Source organism: Cololabis saira, chromosome 19, assembly GCF_033807715.1.
Source record: "Cololabis saira isolate AMF1-May2022 chromosome 19, fColSai1.1, whole genome shotgun sequence".
NCBI classification, from domain to species: domain Eukaryota; kingdom Metazoa; phylum Chordata; class Actinopteri; order Beloniformes; family Belonidae; genus Cololabis; species Cololabis saira.
Genome location: NC_084605.1, coordinates 30,115,721 through 30,132,714, shown reverse-complemented (window position 1 = coordinate 30,132,714; position 16,994 = coordinate 30,115,721). Strand labels below are relative to the sequence as shown.

Sequence of the window (16,994 nt, the reverse complement as noted above, 5' to 3'; positions counted from 1 at the left end):
AGCAGCAGATTGCGCCGCGCCCACCGCCGGGTAGGCTGCAGACTCGGCGCAGAGCCTCCACCACCAGCTTCTCTCCTATTGGACACAACTTTCTCTCTTCTCCCTTCTCTCTCTTCTCCATTATCTCCTATTGGATGCACCGAGATGTCGTCACAGCGCGGGACAGATTTTATTATAAAGCGCAAAACGTCTGTTTGGTACGACGGAGTATTAGGGCCAAACAAAAAAACAAAAAAAGGAAATTACGAGAATAAAGTCATAATGTAATGAGAATAAAGTCGTAAAATTACGAGAATAACTTTCTCTCTTCTCCCTTCTCTCTCTTCTCCCTTCTCTACTATTGGATGCACGAGATGTCGTCACAGCGCGGCACGGTAAAAAATGTTCAATTCTGGCAGGCAGGCCCCCAGACGCAAAAGGGGCTGCCCCTTTCACATAGAGGCCCGCAAAGCACAGACCACCGCCGGCTTTCCCATTCATTGTGTATGTGTGCCGCGCCGCGCCTGCCTGCCCGAATTGAAAATGTTTTAATTTCACCGTGACGACATCTCGGCGTGTCCAATAGGAGAGAAGGCGGTGGAGGGTGAAAAAAAACTTTGAAAAAAAGCGGGTTGTAGATCAGAGACGATCAAGATGGAGGAAAAAACAATTTTGGCTGTGAGTCTGTGGGAGGAGCTGTGGGATACAAGACTGCACTCAGAATTGGTCTGACCCTTCCAGTGACAGTAGCGGAAGCAGAAAGCAGTTTTTCCAAGCTGAAGCTTATTAAAACATACTCTAGGTTCATTATATCACAGGAGCGTCTCTCTGGACTTGCCATCATCAGCATCAATCATACAGTTCCACAACAGATTTCGTATGATGATGTAATTGATGATTTTGCTGCAAAGAAGGCTAGAAAAGTCAAGTTCTAGATTGCAATTTACCACTTTACACATGTTGTGAAAGGGTGAAAGAGCCAGGTTAAAAAATCTGCTACAGTCTGAGCACTATATTCAGATTATGTGAATAAGCCTGGGGGCGTTTCATGGACAGTTCGCCCAGGGCGCAAAAGTAGCCAGGACCACCTCTGCCTTAAAGACTCATGTCTGACCTTCACCGATCCTTGACGCCTCACTTCCACCTGAAAGCCCTTTGTTATGCCTACTTCACACCTCACTGCTGTCATGCTGCCCTTATACATGTCCTTTAGCACTCTAACATACTGTACTTTTCTGCCACTCCAGACTTCATCATGGAATACCAGAACTGTGGTGACGGATTATACTACAAAGTGCTCTACGTTTAAAACAAGAAAGGCAAATGACCAACAATAAGAAAAAAACGGTTATAAAATGGATTAAAGAATACAAATCTGCAGGCTACACCAAACAAATGATTCTTCAGGTTGGACTTAAAAAGTGACAGATCAGTAATCATGCAGAAAGTCAGGCGGCAATGAGTTCTAAAGTTTTATTAGATGTAACAGATAATGAACAATCACCCCGCTGATTGTACCAGGATCTGGTGACGTCGAGCAGCATTAAAGTAGATGAACGGAAAGCTCTGCAAGGACGGTGGATAGTTATAAAGTAATAAAATAGGTGGCACAAAGCCATTAGGAGCTTTAACAAAACACATTACAATTTTAAAATCAATACAATAGTGGACCAGGAGCCAATGAAGAGTGCATAGAACTGGGGGGATGTGGATGAATGCGGATGAACAAGTTAAAAGACAAATAGCTGCATTTTGCACGAGTTGCAGATGATGGTGTGAGCGTTGTACTGAGGGGACAAGAAAGGCTATAGGTTATAGGATAAATCTGGAAAAGCTCACTTTAACAACAATAATTTTGATTAACTGTCAAAAATCTCCAATACACTTTTCACTTGTTAAATTACAGTTAAGTTAGGCAGTCCACTATGCTGTTAATCGGAGGTACCAACGAGTATACAGGACTGTGTCTATTGTGATTTTCTGTAATGCAATTACAAAAACAAAAATGTCATACATTCTGGATTCATTACAAATCAACTGAAATATTGCAAGCCTTTTATTATTCTAATATTGCTGATCATGGCTTACAGCTTAAGACAACTCAAATATCCTATCTCAAAAAATTAGAATATTGTGGGAATCTTAATCTTAAGCTGTAAACCATAATCAGCAATTTTAAAATAATAAAAGGCTTGCAATATTTCAGCTGATTTGTAATGAATCCAGAATGTATGACATTTTTGTTTTTTTAATCGCATTACAGAAAATAAAGAACTTTATCACAATATTCTAATTTTCTGAGAAAGTCCTGTAAATGAAAAGAAAGATTATGCTCAGCAAAAATAGATCCAAGTGGTAACATGTACAGTGAGAAAACGACAGGACCAAGCATAGATCCTTGTGGCACACCAGATGATGGGGGCAGAGGAGGTTGAAATGTCATCAGTCATAACAACAAAGCTCCTGTAGGTCAGATAGGAGCTAAACCACTTCAGGACTGTAGCCTGGAGATCAGTGTGAAAAGTTGTGGTGAGAGCTAGCATCACCAACAGCAAAGGTTTTTTTTAAGGCATAAAAGAATATCATTGTGTGCGTTAAGCAGCGCTGATTCTGTGCCGTCTCGTGATTTAAAACCAGACTGAAATTCTTCTAAAATAATGTGTTATAAAAAAGATTTGAACGGAATAAAAACTGCTTTATCTAAACCTCAGGTGAAAATGGTAAATGAGACAGGTTTAAAATGGGATAAGACTGTAAGTTCAAGACTCTTCTTTTAAATTGTGGGTTGCTTGAAGGCAGCTGGGAAAAGTGTTAATAAGTGAGAGGAGACAACGCCTCACAGTATTAAAAACCTGTTTGAGCGCCTTAGCTGGAGTAATGTCAAGAGGACAGGAGGTTATAGCCTTCCCCTGGACTACCTCAGAGAGAAATGACAAAGACACTGGCTCAAACACTTAAAAACAGCAGAGGGTACAGGATGAGTGTCTAAAACAACACTGAACAGTCCTGACAATGTTCCTCCTCCCAGCAGCCACCTTGTCAACACTGATAAGTACAAGTACACAAAAGGCTACTGTGTTACAGACCCAGAAGTAAACATTAATGAGCTGCTTTCTGTCACTGGTATTAAAGATGTTCTCAGTGGGAGCACTGATGTCACCTCGATAGCTGGAGAGGTTTGCAAGCTGTAACACTAGTGGGGCCTAGATGTCACAAGAAAATAAACTTTTAAATAGGCTTCGTCTTGATAAATTCATGAAATGTTCCGAGTTGCAGATCTACATTCTCCCCTTAAATAAACAAATTAATAATTCAGTCAAGAAATACATTCTTACAACTATGATAAGTGGACTCACAAACATGTTGGCGGGAAACATACTGTATCTAAAGCATGCGGTACATACGGTGTTTCTGCAAAAACACTCCAGTGAGCTAACATAATGCAAACATTTGCTGAGCGCTCAGTGTGAATTTAGATAAACCTCCCTGGCTTATCTGACACCGGTGTGCTTTTATGCAAAGTTTGAGTGTGTGTGCCGAGTCTGTGCCTGACACTACAAAGAAACACTTAATAACAGCAACCAAAGAGTGACATTTATGAAATTGGCTGCAGACTTGACTGATTCCACTCAGGCGGCAACTAACGATGACCTTCATTAACGGGTAATCCACTGACTGATTTCCAATTAATCCAATAATTATTGTGGAAAATCAAAAAAAACTAATCAAAAAGCAGAGGAAATGTTTATCACAACTTTCAGAAGGTTAACCCCTTTGAAATGCATGTCTTATTAAACTTGAAGAAACTCTTTTTACAATGATAAAAATCAAAGAAAGCCAGCACTTCTAAATATTTATGAAGTCTGCGTTCGGGGATTTCTGCTGGAGAAAAAGATATAACTTTTTCTCCTTGTGTTTGTTACCCATGACTCTGATTTACTTGGTGCTGCATGGAGAAAGCAGAGTCAGTGCATCTGTTATATGAAAGAGGCAGAAGTCTTTCTTTTACGCCACATTTTTATAATCCCACACCGGCCTTCCTGTCGTGCCGAGTCCAGGATTGGTAAAGTCAAGGAGATCCCCTGTCTGGCTAATATGGAACAGGTGAGGGGCTCTCTTTAAGGCAACATCTTGATCTAATCCGTGCATGCAGGGGTGCCCGGTCTCCAAGAGAACCCACATCCTCTTCCTTCAGTGACTCAAAACATTCCTAAGAGTTTTATAGATGTATCTTAACTGGAACTACACAAACAAATATGACCCTATTAAAACTGAAGATGTTTCATTTTGAGGGGTGGTCGCAAACTTTTTTTTTTGGTATGTGCACGAAGGAACAACTTAACCAGGTACAGCAAAAAACAGTGAATTTAATATGAAGAAAAAACAGGACCACCCATAGATATTTAATGGGTGCAATTTAAGAGGACTCCAATATCCGCGCTCACTGGTTGAAAGTCAAACTGCACGTCGCTGCTCGCAGCGTTTCACCAAACAAAACCCGACCCAATGATTTCTGCACAGTTTCTAAGGACAAGGACGGCAGCCCGACACTATGATGAATGGCACTTAACGCTGCTCAAAAATGGGATCATTTTACCTAATTGATTGAACCTTTCAGCGTTCACACAGTGATTGATTGCAAGGCACCGTATTGGTTTCTTATCAATTGTGCGTTCAGCTGCACTTTGAACATATTAGGGATTAGAGGTGCGTCTATAAGGATGAAATGGGATATTTACTGGGTGTAGACTGGTTTGAAAAAGACAAATATTTCATTAGTTCCTCACAGTGCTGAACAAAGACGAAAGGTGCTGTACTCACCCCCCGACCACTGCATTTGGCTGCACACTCATGAACGCCAAAAACACTCACGTTCCGGCACTGACGGTTCAGACACATCTGAAGCAGACAAAGACATAAAAAATTGACAGTGTGAGCTCAAAAAGCAAGTCTTTAATATTCTAACTTTTTTATCTTTGAAAGAAAGACTAAGAACTAGATCCAACTGGTTCTTCTGTTTCATGCGCCAAACCACTTCAGCTATAAATCAGAAGAGTGTTAACATTAACGATGCTACTGAAGGGATTTCTCTAGACTATATGAAAGGTGACTCGTTAAAAGTTATTGTATAGCTCCTTAAAGGCTCTAATCCTGAATACGGGCCAAGAGTGAGGATGAGCAGCAGCAGCCCGCACAGTAATGGCAGGGGCTTCGGCAGATGAGGACAGAGGCTGGATTTTTGTTGTGCCTGGAAGCTTCTCGTTGAGCTAATTAGACTGAACCGAATCAGTTAAGTGACCATTGGTTACACTGATGACAACTGGGAGATGCCAAAAAAACAGTGAGTCAGTTAAGTGACTGAGCATGTGCGAGTTCAACATGACAAAAGGGCACAGCCGGAAAACTGTCTGCCGTCATCCCACCGATGGAAGACGCCGGCCTCTGATTTCACCATCTGATCTAAACTGGCACTGGCTAACTCGCACATTTTTGCTGTTCATAAATATATTGAACATTGAATTATTTCATTCATAAATAAATAACTATTGTACTGTACTTTGATCACTTTTGCAAATTTTTGCAGTTTGAGTGAAAACAAGATTTTGAAATCTAGATAATGGCATTTCACAAAGTTTCAAGCATTCCTGTGTGATTTGTGTTTAAAACTTTGGACTAAATGTTGTAATTAGACCGTCCAGAAAAACGCGGGCAAAAATCCTTGATTCTGCGGGCTAAAATCCTTGATTTTGCGGGCTAAAACCATTGATTATGCGATTAAATGTGCAGGTTTTTTATGTGCTTTTATGCAGTGAAATTGCGGAATATGCTGGAAGTTGCGGAATATGCGGGAAGTCGTGGAATATGCGGAAAGTTGCAAAATATGCAAAATATGCAGGAAGTTGCGGATTCGGCGCTGAGCTCTTCCCTCTTCGCTCGCCGCTACTGAGGGAATCCTTGTTAGTTTCTTGTCCTCCGCTTAGTAATATGCTTTAATTCAGCTGGCTGTCTCGTCTGATCTGAGGTCGTAGGCGAAAAAAAAGGAGAGCGCGGGTGGAGAGGAGAGGGGCGGTGGCGGCCCGGAGGCCGGCCGTCTCTCTCCCTCCAGCCCGCGGCTCAGTGCTCGGGTGATTGCCGGGCCCGCCGGCGCGGCGAGGGGACGAGCCGGAGCTCCGTCACCCCACGCGTCCGCCGCCAAGATCCCCCAAGTGGATGGGAGCGTGCGTCCGCCTCCGCTGGCCTTCGCAGGCGCAGTGGTACGCGGTCAGCGCCCCCTGCGCAAGCGGGGCGCTCAACGGCGACGGCACTCCCTTTTTCCTCTCACCCCCGCGGGTGAGAGCTGCTGTTTGGGGGGTGGCGGTTTCTGCGAGGGGTGCGGAGGTCCCCGGGCGGGTCCCGCACGTCGCGACCGGAGCGTCCCGACATGTCACTCACAACACTTCCCCCTTTTTCCAAACTTTATGCGAAAATGTGCGGCTATTGTGAAATCAAGCGAGCCCCGCATAATTCGCATATTCAGCGCGGACATATGCGATCATTGCGGGAAATATGCGCCCTTTTAGGAATAAATGTATCCCTGCGTAATCTGCGCCATTTGGCTGATTATGCAATGAATTATGCGATCGCGTAATCGCGTTTTTCTGGAGGGCCTATGTAATAACTGTAGTGGAGAACCAGTCTAGTATCATCTAATGAAATACCTGAAACCTGTACGTGCAGCTTGTACATGCAGCTTTATGTCTATTTAACAGTCTGGGGCTGCAGCTCTCACCATGCCATCTCCACACTTCGTCCCTGTCAGCACCAGGCCGGGATCCGGCATGTCGTCGCCCAAGTAGACATGTGTACCCCGACACAGTATCCTTCCCCCTTCCTGCAGGGGTATGTTTGTTTCTATGGAAACAGCATTGGTGCCAATTACGGGGCGGTTGGCACCTCCTTGACACTGGACTTTGCCACATTTAGCATCCCTGTACACAACAAGCAAGAAGAGGAATGATCATATTATAAGTGAATGACACAACACTGTCCAGAACCCCCCCCCCCCCCCTTATCTCACTTTCCCCATCATATTGATCGAAGAACTGGCTGCTTGTAGGTGCTGATTTAAAATAAGAACCTGAGTAATTTCCGAGACAAATTGTGTTGCATTAGACTAAATGAGTGTGCATCCTTCAATTAGGGCTGTATCCAACAACCACTTCCATTCCCATCACCATCTAAGAGTCTGTCAGAGAGTCTCTCACATGAAAAAGACCCGATGTATTATGCTTAAGTGGGGGAGCAATTAATTTATGGCTAGCGAGGCATGTTCTCCTCATTGACTGTAGGAACTGGTTTCCATGGGAACATCAGCTCTCACCTCGCTTCACATTTGGCAAAGGAACCTTTCGAATCCTTGCCACAATTGCCATAAGGGTCTCCTGCTGAATTGACCCTTTCAAAGCAGATGCCCGGTGCTGCCTTTGCTCCTACAAGACATAATAAAACATATTTAAAAGCCTGATACCATTTCAGAACATTTTGCAGTCAAAACCAGCTAATAAGGAGCCCTTTCACATACCTTGGCCCCACAGTGTGATACACTGCTGCTCGTGTGTCTGGCATATGCCGTTGTAACAGTAGCCATCTACGTTCTGGCAGGCGTGGCCGTCGTGGAGGTAAACGTTGGAGGGGCAGTGAGGGTTGTTGCCGGTGCAAAACTCCGGCAGATCGCAGGAGTTACTGGACTCGCGGCATGGCGTGCCCGCCGGCTTCAGCTACACTCAAATGCAGAAAGCAACACGGATCCATCAAACACACCTTTCCAGCATGTAATAAATATATGATAAAAGATGCTGAATTCAATAAAATGAGGCACATCGAGACGCCTGTGGAAACTCAGCGGTATGATGAATCGGTGCACACGTTACCTGGCAGTCGTGGCAGCACTGTCCATGTGCACAAACAGCCTCTGCCTTCAGAGTGCAGGTACTGGCATTGCAGCAGGGATTCAAACATTCCTGCATTTACCGAAAGGGTCGGATAAGAAGGCAAAGGGAGAAAGGCAATGTAAGTAAGTAAAAAAAAAAAATTAACTATGCACAAGAGATCATATTTCACCTCCGAGCAAAAGCTTGTTATCACGGAGAAGCAGCCGTGGCAGGAATGTGTTCTGTGGCAACAAAAAAATCTGGCAGAGTCAAGGAAACAGCCTTTTTCTAGTTCTCCGAAAACAATGTTCCCATCTGATTAGATTTACAAACTGTTAGGGCTGAGGGAAACACTACAATTAAGAGGAAAGAAAAAAAGAAAAGGAAATGGTACATAAACCTAAAGACATTGGCTGATATCCACTGACTGTATGGTGTTAAAAAAAAAAAAAAACACCCAACAAAAAAACAAAAACCACCACATCAGACATGATGTGACTATAAAAATAGAGTGAGATTTGGAATGAAGGAATAAAATTCAAGGAATTGGAGATAAAAGCTTTGAGGAAGTCTTTTCATTCAGCTCAGTGTGGGAAATTAAATTTTACAGCAGCGCAGAAAGATTTACACAACCTTCCCCAAACTAAGGCTGCACCCTGTGTGCACAGAGGTGCAACTAAGTCAATGATATAAAAATGAAAAAAAAAGACGACTCGCTCAGGAATTCTTCACACTGAAATCATTTTTCGCAATCCAAATATATCAGCCTCATCCAGTCAGGCCAGATTTAGTTTTTTACATCTAAAAACAGATCAGATTATTTTATTGACAGTATCCCTCTTTACTGCATGTTATATGCAGGTTTTGATTATTTAATGCACAGGGAAGTTTGTTTTACCCAGTTTACTGTTCGTCATTTTACCATGTAGTTAACCTCTCGGGCTTGTTAACTTATCCTGCATGAGAAACAGAAAAGACGACTGAGGTAACAAAAATAAAAGAGAAGGAAAAGTAATTACCTTGAAAAGATTTCATTAATGCATTTGAATGGTGACTGGATGGTGATATGTTTTTTTTTAATTTGGGATCCCCCCCCCCCCAAAAAAAAATAAGCATTAATAACATTCCTGAATCACCATGGCAGCATCATTTTCCATTTCACACTTGAGGACCATCTGTTTCATGTTAGCCGTTATCATGACCCGTACCCAGCTCCAGTCAGCAACTGTACGCCGTCTGATACAGAGCGGAGCCGGGTCTTAATGGATTCTTGACATATAAGATACAGCCTGTTTGTATTTGGGGTCTCTATACTTCTGCTTATGAAGTTACTCTGAATAATAACTAGCGGGGGTCGACCCGGCTCGTTCCATACAGTATAGCAGGATCCTTGGAAAACAGAACCACATTAATATTCCAGAGGAAAACATCAGGCAGTAGACTGCGAGAACTTGGACTTGCACGGGACTGGATCTTCCAAAGAAACAATGATCCAAAGAATTTCAGCCAAAACGATGATGAAATGGTTAGCGCAGAGCAATATCAGGTTTTTTGGGAAGGCCCCAGCCTGGAAATTGCTCCTCCAGAACCTGCTGATAGAACCGAAGTCCAAATGATGACAAGGACCCCTTTCCAAACTTAAAGAAATCCACAGATTTGGAAGAAAGGAGAATGTTGCCAGAATCCTCGTGGAGTTGTGTAAAAAGAAACCGTGCTGGTGATGGTGAGAACAGTTTGACTTTGCCATCTATTGCTCATAAATAGCATGAATCATTTTGGACATGCCACACTCAATAAATACTGTACAGTTCCTCATTATGTCATCTCTAATGCAACATCCCAACCTCATTTTTCGTTTGCAGCACAGGATCAAAATTATTGCTCACTCAAAATTCAACTTTAAAAAAATCTAAATTTGGCATGGGTATGAATAACTTTAGGCCTAATTGTATGATCTCATGCAGAGGCAGGACCAGTGGACCCCCGAGGGTCAGCCCTTTCGCTCTTGCCGTTATAGTCTGGACTATAAGCGGAGATGGCGGCAGTAAAGGTCAGGAGGACGTAGCTGGACGGAGCTGGCGGGAGCCACGGCGTGACATGATGGGCCTTCCAGGACTTCTGACGGACTGAGAACCATTAAAGGTCTTTCCCATGGTCCTGGGGGCCAGAAGAGGAAGTCCTGCTGAAATGAAGTAGCTTGTGACTGTGAGGAAAAAGGACTTTTAATGAGGCCTCGTAATGGTGAAGAGAGGAGCCGTGTGAGCGGCCTGATCTGGCCTGATCTGGCACAACGCGGCTCGGCCCGGCGAAGCTTGATTATTGCTGCTGGCTCAGGCTCAGGCCCGGGGGCTTATGGTAGGTCTTTGTTTTGAAGGACAAGGCCACTTTCAGCTTGGCCCCGGATAAGCCCCGACAGCCCGCAAACATAAAGGTACGAACAAATCACAAAAGACAACAGAGACTTCTCTCATTTAGGCTATTATGCAACTCTAAACATCCCTCCACGTCGGAAGAGTTTCATCAACCTGTGCTAATTGTCAGCAGAGGTGGACAGAGTACTCGACCCCAGTACTTGAGTAAGAGTACAAATACTACTGGTCAAAATTTACTCCGTTAAAGTAAAAGTAGCTCAGTCAAAATATTACTCGAGTAAGAGTAGAAAAGTACTTGCTTTTAAAGGTACTTAAGTATCCAAAAGTAAATGCTTTTAAATTTACTTTAAGTAAAAGTAAGAGTAAGAGTAAATTTCTTATTTTCCACATCAGTAAATTACTATATTTTTTCTAAATTAATTTAAGGATCTTTTAACTCTTGTTTCTGAGGATTAACTCTTTGAAACCAGCTGCACTGATGTGCTGCTTTTAGAACCACAATGTTATATAAAACCTGCAGAAACACCAAAAACAAATCAAATGAATGGGATCATAAGAGGACAGCAGATGATGCAGAGTTTATTAACAATCCTGAACTGAAACCAAATGAACCTGCACCATCCAACTAAGTCTGGATCCCCCTCAAAGACCACTGCTTTACAAAAATCTACATCTCTGCTTTCAATAACTCAAATGCGGCTCTGTCTTGACAAATGCAGGCTACTTTGGCGGTATCGTTTTGAGGAGGCTTGACGTATTTCCGCTTTACGTACATCCCAGTGGAGAGCGTGCACTGTGATAGGTCTCCTCCTTTCACAAAAACAGCTTGTGTCCAATAAGATTTTAGGGAAGAAGAAAAAAGAGCAGACCTGAAAGTAACGAGTACTTTTCAGCCTTCCTAGAAATTTACTCGAGTAAAAGTAAAAATATTTGTCTTGGAAATGTATTCAAGTAAGAGTAATAAGTACCAAAGAAATCTAATACTCAAGTAAAGTACAAATCCTCTGGATATGTACTTAAGTACAGTACTCAAGTAAATTTACTCCGTTACTGTCCACCACTGCATCCCTCCATGTCGTAAGAGTTTCCTCGACCTGTGCTAATTGTCAGCTGCAGTCGGATAAACAGTTTTTTTCATCCCTCGGTTGGAATAGTTAGCAACATGTGCCACCGTTACATATTTGCATGCCCTTACAGAGTCACTTAAATAATTCACCAGCTGACAGGGTGAAACTGTCAGCTGTTTCCTTTCAGCGACTTCTATCACAGCCAGACAGCCTTCCTCGTGCAACACCTCTTCGCTGAACAGAAGGAATATATATTCCCACTTACATCTTTAATCCAATTTTATGAAAAATGTGTTTACTTTGCGAAAGCCCAGTGCTGTTAGGGTTGGAAAGTGTTTGTTTCTACTTTGAGAAACGCTGCTTTGAGTCGACGCTTCACCTAGAGAGCTACAGAAAACCCCCCACTCATTTTTCATTTCTAAATGCGGAGAAAAAATAATTAGCGATGATTTATGAGCAGAACGAGGAGTCAAAAAAAAAAAAAAAAAAGAGAGAGAGAAATTGGCAGAAGTTGTAGGAGGTCTCAACCGGGCTTTTGTTTATCGTGTCCTGCGGGAGCCTCACCTCCAGTTCTCCGCAGTCACACTCCTCTCCCTCCTCCACGTAGCCGTTGCCGCACTTCTGCCCGCCGTAGAGCACCTTCACCTCGGGCATGTTGAACAGACACATCCCCACACCTTTCTCAAAACTGGCTGTGAGGTCTTTTTTGCTGCAGCTGCTGAATACGGTGGGGAACGGATACCTGCGAGTGGGCGGGAAAAAAAAAAAAAAAAAAAGTTTGGTGAGTGACCCAAACGGAGACAGCAAGGACGAAGATGGCAGAGTTCCCCGACAAGGACCCTGCTCAGCTCGATGTAATCAGTGATAATTACCGCTAATCACAAAATCAATTAACCACAAGGACTCAGCAGCCCCACTCAAGCTCCATCAGCATGCACACGGCGCAGCACCGTGGTCCCTGCCACTTCTGTCCCCGTGGAGAGAGGGAGTTATGATGAGACATATTTTACGAGACGGGAGATCATAAAAAAACGACCCCAAAAGTGCTTCCATTGCATGACTTGCAACACCCATAAATTTGATAGGATGGGAGTCTGTGTGCTCTTAATATTGTGTTTGGAACGGACAGAGAGGGTGGTCTGCTCCGTGGGGAAAGCACACAGCCCAAGGCTCTGTCTGCCAAAAGCTTTGTTAAAGACCTCATGTGGGTTTATGGAGCTTTTCTGTGATAATAGAGCGACTCACATGAAAGAGCGTGTAGAAAAATGTGCCTGAATATGGGTAGATTGTATCTTGTTCTCTATATAGTTCTTGATACAAAGAGCACTATATGAGATTTTTAATAACTCCAACGATGCTATAAAATTCAGCATGAGGCCAGAAAGTGTGGTTTTTCTATGTAATCTCTCCACTTATATCTGTGCTTGTCTCTGTGCACACAGGGAAGTGATAGTAATTGGGGAATTCAGGTCAGCTCTTTCAAAAGGCTTTATGAAGGGCCATTGAATGTTAGAAGTTTTGTTGTGAAGTATGGCATCAATCAAACCTCTGCCACCCACTTTCCTGTTCGGGCTTGAGGGCTCAAGTGGTTGATTTTCTCTCACTTTTGCTATCAAAGGGGTAGGATCTATAACCGCTGCAATATTAGAGAATGATCAAATTGAAGGTGCACAAAGAAAGAGGCTGCAACATACCCGACAGAGGGATGTCAGGGGACACAGCTGACTGCATGTTTAGATGTTTAACTGGCATTAATTAGGATATTATTCTAAACATGAAGGAGTTTGGACTCAAAGGGAAATGCAAATTGAAAGAAGAACCATATTTGGTTGTTAATTCCAATGCTGGCAAAATTATATCTTTGTAACTTACTCACATAACATTTCATTATATTTTTGCACTTCAGAAAATGTGCCGTATCTGTACCCACAAATGTTTTACTCGGGATACTTTAAGAGAAGGTGTGTATGAGGACCACCGTAAATTAAGTTGGTGTGCCAAAAGAGACCTTTGGTCTTGACCAGCGAGGGTAGCTGCTCTCCCTGACCGCTCCCTGACACCTCATCAACAGCTCAAGAAGCTGTTTAGGAATATGACAAAAAAATCATATTACTGTTTTGATCCGACATCAAAAATCCTCACATCTAATTCCGATTCAGCATCCATGTGAGATGCGGCAGAGCGGGCTCGAGCCACAGAAGCCAAGAGTGATACAGCAGTCTAAATATGGCAGAACTGTTTATTTAAATTCATCCATTTTTGACATTCGTGGAAATGGTTTAAAGCAACTCTTGCTCCTGACCCCTGCCCTCTGCCCCATCTTCTTCTCAGGTTGTGTCAGTTACACCACATTACGGTGCGTTTAGTTGGCACTTTTATCCCAAGCGACTGGATAGAAGAAAGACAATCGAGCCAAAATGTAGAGAGAGACTTGATTCAACCCAAATTGCAATATCTAAAATGAAAAAGGCTATTACAAAGCAGAAAACACAATCAAAAGTACAGCTGGGGAATCGCCTTGAGTTAGAGTCTGTTAGTCCAATTTGCCACTTTGGAGAAAAGATGAAGACGGAAAAAATGTGTCTTTAAAAGCTTCGTGAACATATAGAGGGCCAACCTTGCTCTGACAGCAATTGACAGGTCGGTGCTCCAGCGTGGAGCAGTCCGTGAAAACTGTCTGGACTAAAGAGCGCCCTGTACGAAGGGATGGCGGCGTTCCTGTGAGGAACGCCACAAGCGACCTGGAGTGGAACCCAGATATCACTCTGGAGGAAGTGATTTCCATCCGGGTTGGGGTCACTGAGGTCACTGTAGATTTACATTGCACAATGTGAGTCGACATGATTGGGTTAGAAGTCACCGTAACTTCATGTTGTTCCAAGAGGCATATTTGTGAGGAGACTCATTTTTGTTGGGAATCAATAAGCCTACTCCCAGGGATGGGCTCCAGCGGATCCCCTTGACCCTGCATTGGAATAAGTGGGGGTTGAAAATGGATGGGTGGTGTCTCACTGCAGCCGCAAAAATGTAAACATGGAAAGACGTTTTTGTCCATCTTCGAAGAGGAGATGTGCGTCTTCTAGGGCTGGGCGATTTTGGACAAAAACAAAATCCCGATTTTTTTCTCTGAAAACCCGATTTTCGATTTCGATTTTTTTGGTAAAACTACAAAAGACAATGGAATGAATAGTTTCAAATATTTTATCTTTATTTTTAAAGAAAAATAGCACAAATATCCCTATTGGGGATGAAGTGCAATTGAAAGATACTGTAAATCCTCCTTGAGTTTAGTAAAGTGACAACATTTACAATTTTCTTGACCAAACAAAGATGACTAGATGAGCTCTGTCTGTAATGTAGCCAAATGCAAAAAAGGAATATCGATTTTCCGATTTTTCTTTTTTTAACATCGATTGTAATTAATAAATCCGATTTAGATTTAAAATCGATTAATCGCACAGCCCTAGCGTCTTCTTTGCATTCTGAGCTTTACGGGCCACACCAACCCGACGGCACCTTCGGACGGTTATGGGGTTGGTCTGTCCTGGCCTTAAGAGTCAGTAAGGACAAAGTCGATCTCTTACTATTCTGTATTAAACCATATAATAAACATAATTTTCCCCACTTCCTCTCTGATTAACTCCCATCAATGTTGCTGTTGGGCAGGAAGGTCACTGCTTTACCAGCTTCTGTTCCTGATCCCTCCCCCCTTTTTTTTTATCTTTGCCTCTAATTTCCATGAGCTTAGTCCCGGTCTTCAATTACAAGCCTATGTAATGCATGACAAAGACTCACATCCTTTTCTTTTTTTTTTTGTCTGAAATACATGACTGGCTCAGGGATCCAGCTGTCCTTTATGTGCAGCAATACAGAAATTAATGGTCTAACCTGTAACACTCTGGGGGAGATACGGAGGGAGGGAAGTGGAGAAATGGCTGTGAGAAGGCAAAAGCACAGATGAATTACACTGGATGGCATTTAGCAGCCAAGAGTCTCAAGGGCTCAGTAAAAATACTTCCAGCACCAGTTAAGGTTGGCACATCTGGAGCTTATGGCAAACTAAAGACAGTGTGGACAACCACTCATCCCATGAAAGTCTGCTTCACCGCCTCAAAAGAAAGAAAAAATAGAAAAAGATGCAGTCTGACTCTGCGGCCCTCCAGCTACTTCACAGCTTGTTAAGATGAGTTGTGCTCACCTCTGTCTGGTTTAAGGCATCCACTTTGTTCTGCTTTATTGTGCTGCATTGTTTTCCGTATGGCCGTGCTCCAGCTCCATTGTGGAATAGATTCTGTTATTCTCTCTGTTCTTTTCTTCAATTACAGCTAACGATGCTCTCATAAGGACTTTGGTGATTGATCAACGACCAGCGTTCACAACTGCCGGATGCAGCATCGGATGCAAGCGTTAAGGACTGATTCCAGGTCACAAAGTCCGCGTGAAGCTTTTCATTTATCTTGTAACATAATAGCTTGTAACGATATTTTATATTGAATATTACATTCAGAGATAATATCAGAATTTCATGTCTGCTGAATTACTCCCAGGAAACTGGCCATGGTCTTCCTCTCTATCACATCCATGTGCTTTTGCCTCTCAAACCTGGAGCGACAAACAATGCAAGGAAACCATAAAACTCTTTTTTTTTGTTTAAATATTGATAAATGTGGTGGCAGAGTCAGTAGCTTGTAGTAAAATCAAAAAGTTTAACGTCTTCAATCACCCTAATTTCACGCTCCTAGTAAAGCATATTACAGTGCAGGAATTTCAGTTTTCCAAAAGAGTCCTGGCATTTTCTAAACAAAGCCTTCAGTTGTGAGTAAAACCACAGCAGAGACACGTGAAAACCACAGGATTGGTTGCAATGACATGTGATTCCTCCTATTTCACTAGAATGAAATGTACATTTTCAGGTTATGCAGGACTGAAATGTGCAACATTATAAAAAAGATTTTAAAAATGGTTTTAATGATTTTAATGAGGCAGGATGAACTGTTAGACACAGTTTTTTAATGCAACGTAACCCTAACTTTTGTTTAACTTTATTGTTTAATTGAGACTCATATCAGATGCCATTGTGAGCTGGTCATGGCTGCACGCGCAGAAGGGCAACAAGAGGTCACACATAGCATCTTGTGTATGCATAGAGAAACATGGATGCATTTACAATTTTATATTGAATTTGTGTGCAGTGGGGGCAGACAAAGGTACAAGAGACGGTTATGAGAAGAAGGATGAGGAGAAGGGAAATAGGGTGCGTGGATCGACTATGACATGACTGGTCAGAGTGAGTTAGAACTGAAAAACGGTGAATCTTTATTTTATTAAGAGCCATATATAAAATCGGACCAGGTTAAATTAAGGGACTTCATGATATTTGCGTTATACAGATCGTCATAAAAAAATAATATAAGCAAAAAAAACAAAAAAACTAAATCTGATTCGGTCCGCGTAGCAAATACACGGACACAGTAAAACTGGATAGAAATGACACGTCACTGTTTATGCTTAAAAGTTCTTGGGGCCGAGGTCAGTACTGCTTCACTGTTTCCGTCTACCTGCTGCTTCCGTAGCTAATAACATCCGTAGAGTGTAAAGTTTTGTTTAAGCTGAGTGACTTCTCGCTGATATAAAGCATCCTTACTGGAAAACAAACAGTAGCAATG

General features: G+C 42.6%; 2 protein-coding genes across 2 annotated transcripts in view; both read right to left on the bottom strand.

Annotated features, from left to right (window-relative positions):
* The window catches only part of dhx32a (DEAH (Asp-Glu-Ala-His) box polypeptide 32a), a 141,239-nt gene that overhangs the window by 27,929 nt on the left and 96,316 nt on the right, over positions 1–16,994 (bottom strand). The window lies entirely within an intron of this gene.
* LOC133418885 (disintegrin and metalloproteinase domain-containing protein 12-like) overlaps positions 1–16,994 on the bottom strand; it is a 112,983-nt gene that overhangs the window by 12,315 nt on the left and 83,674 nt on the right. Inside the window, exons 12-17 of the mRNA XM_061707765.1 lie at positions 11,893–12,070; positions 7,890–7,979; positions 7,541–7,736; positions 7,340–7,448; positions 6,749–6,947; positions 4,801–4,878 (exon numbers count right to left, since the gene is read on the bottom strand). Of these exons, the coding sequence (XP_061563749.1) occupies positions 4,801–4,878; positions 6,749–6,947; positions 7,340–7,448; positions 7,541–7,736; positions 7,890–7,979; positions 11,893–12,070 (850 nt within the window). The remainder of the gene's footprint in view (positions 1–4,800; positions 4,879–6,748; positions 6,948–7,339; positions 7,449–7,540; positions 7,737–7,889; positions 7,980–11,892; positions 12,071–16,994) is intronic.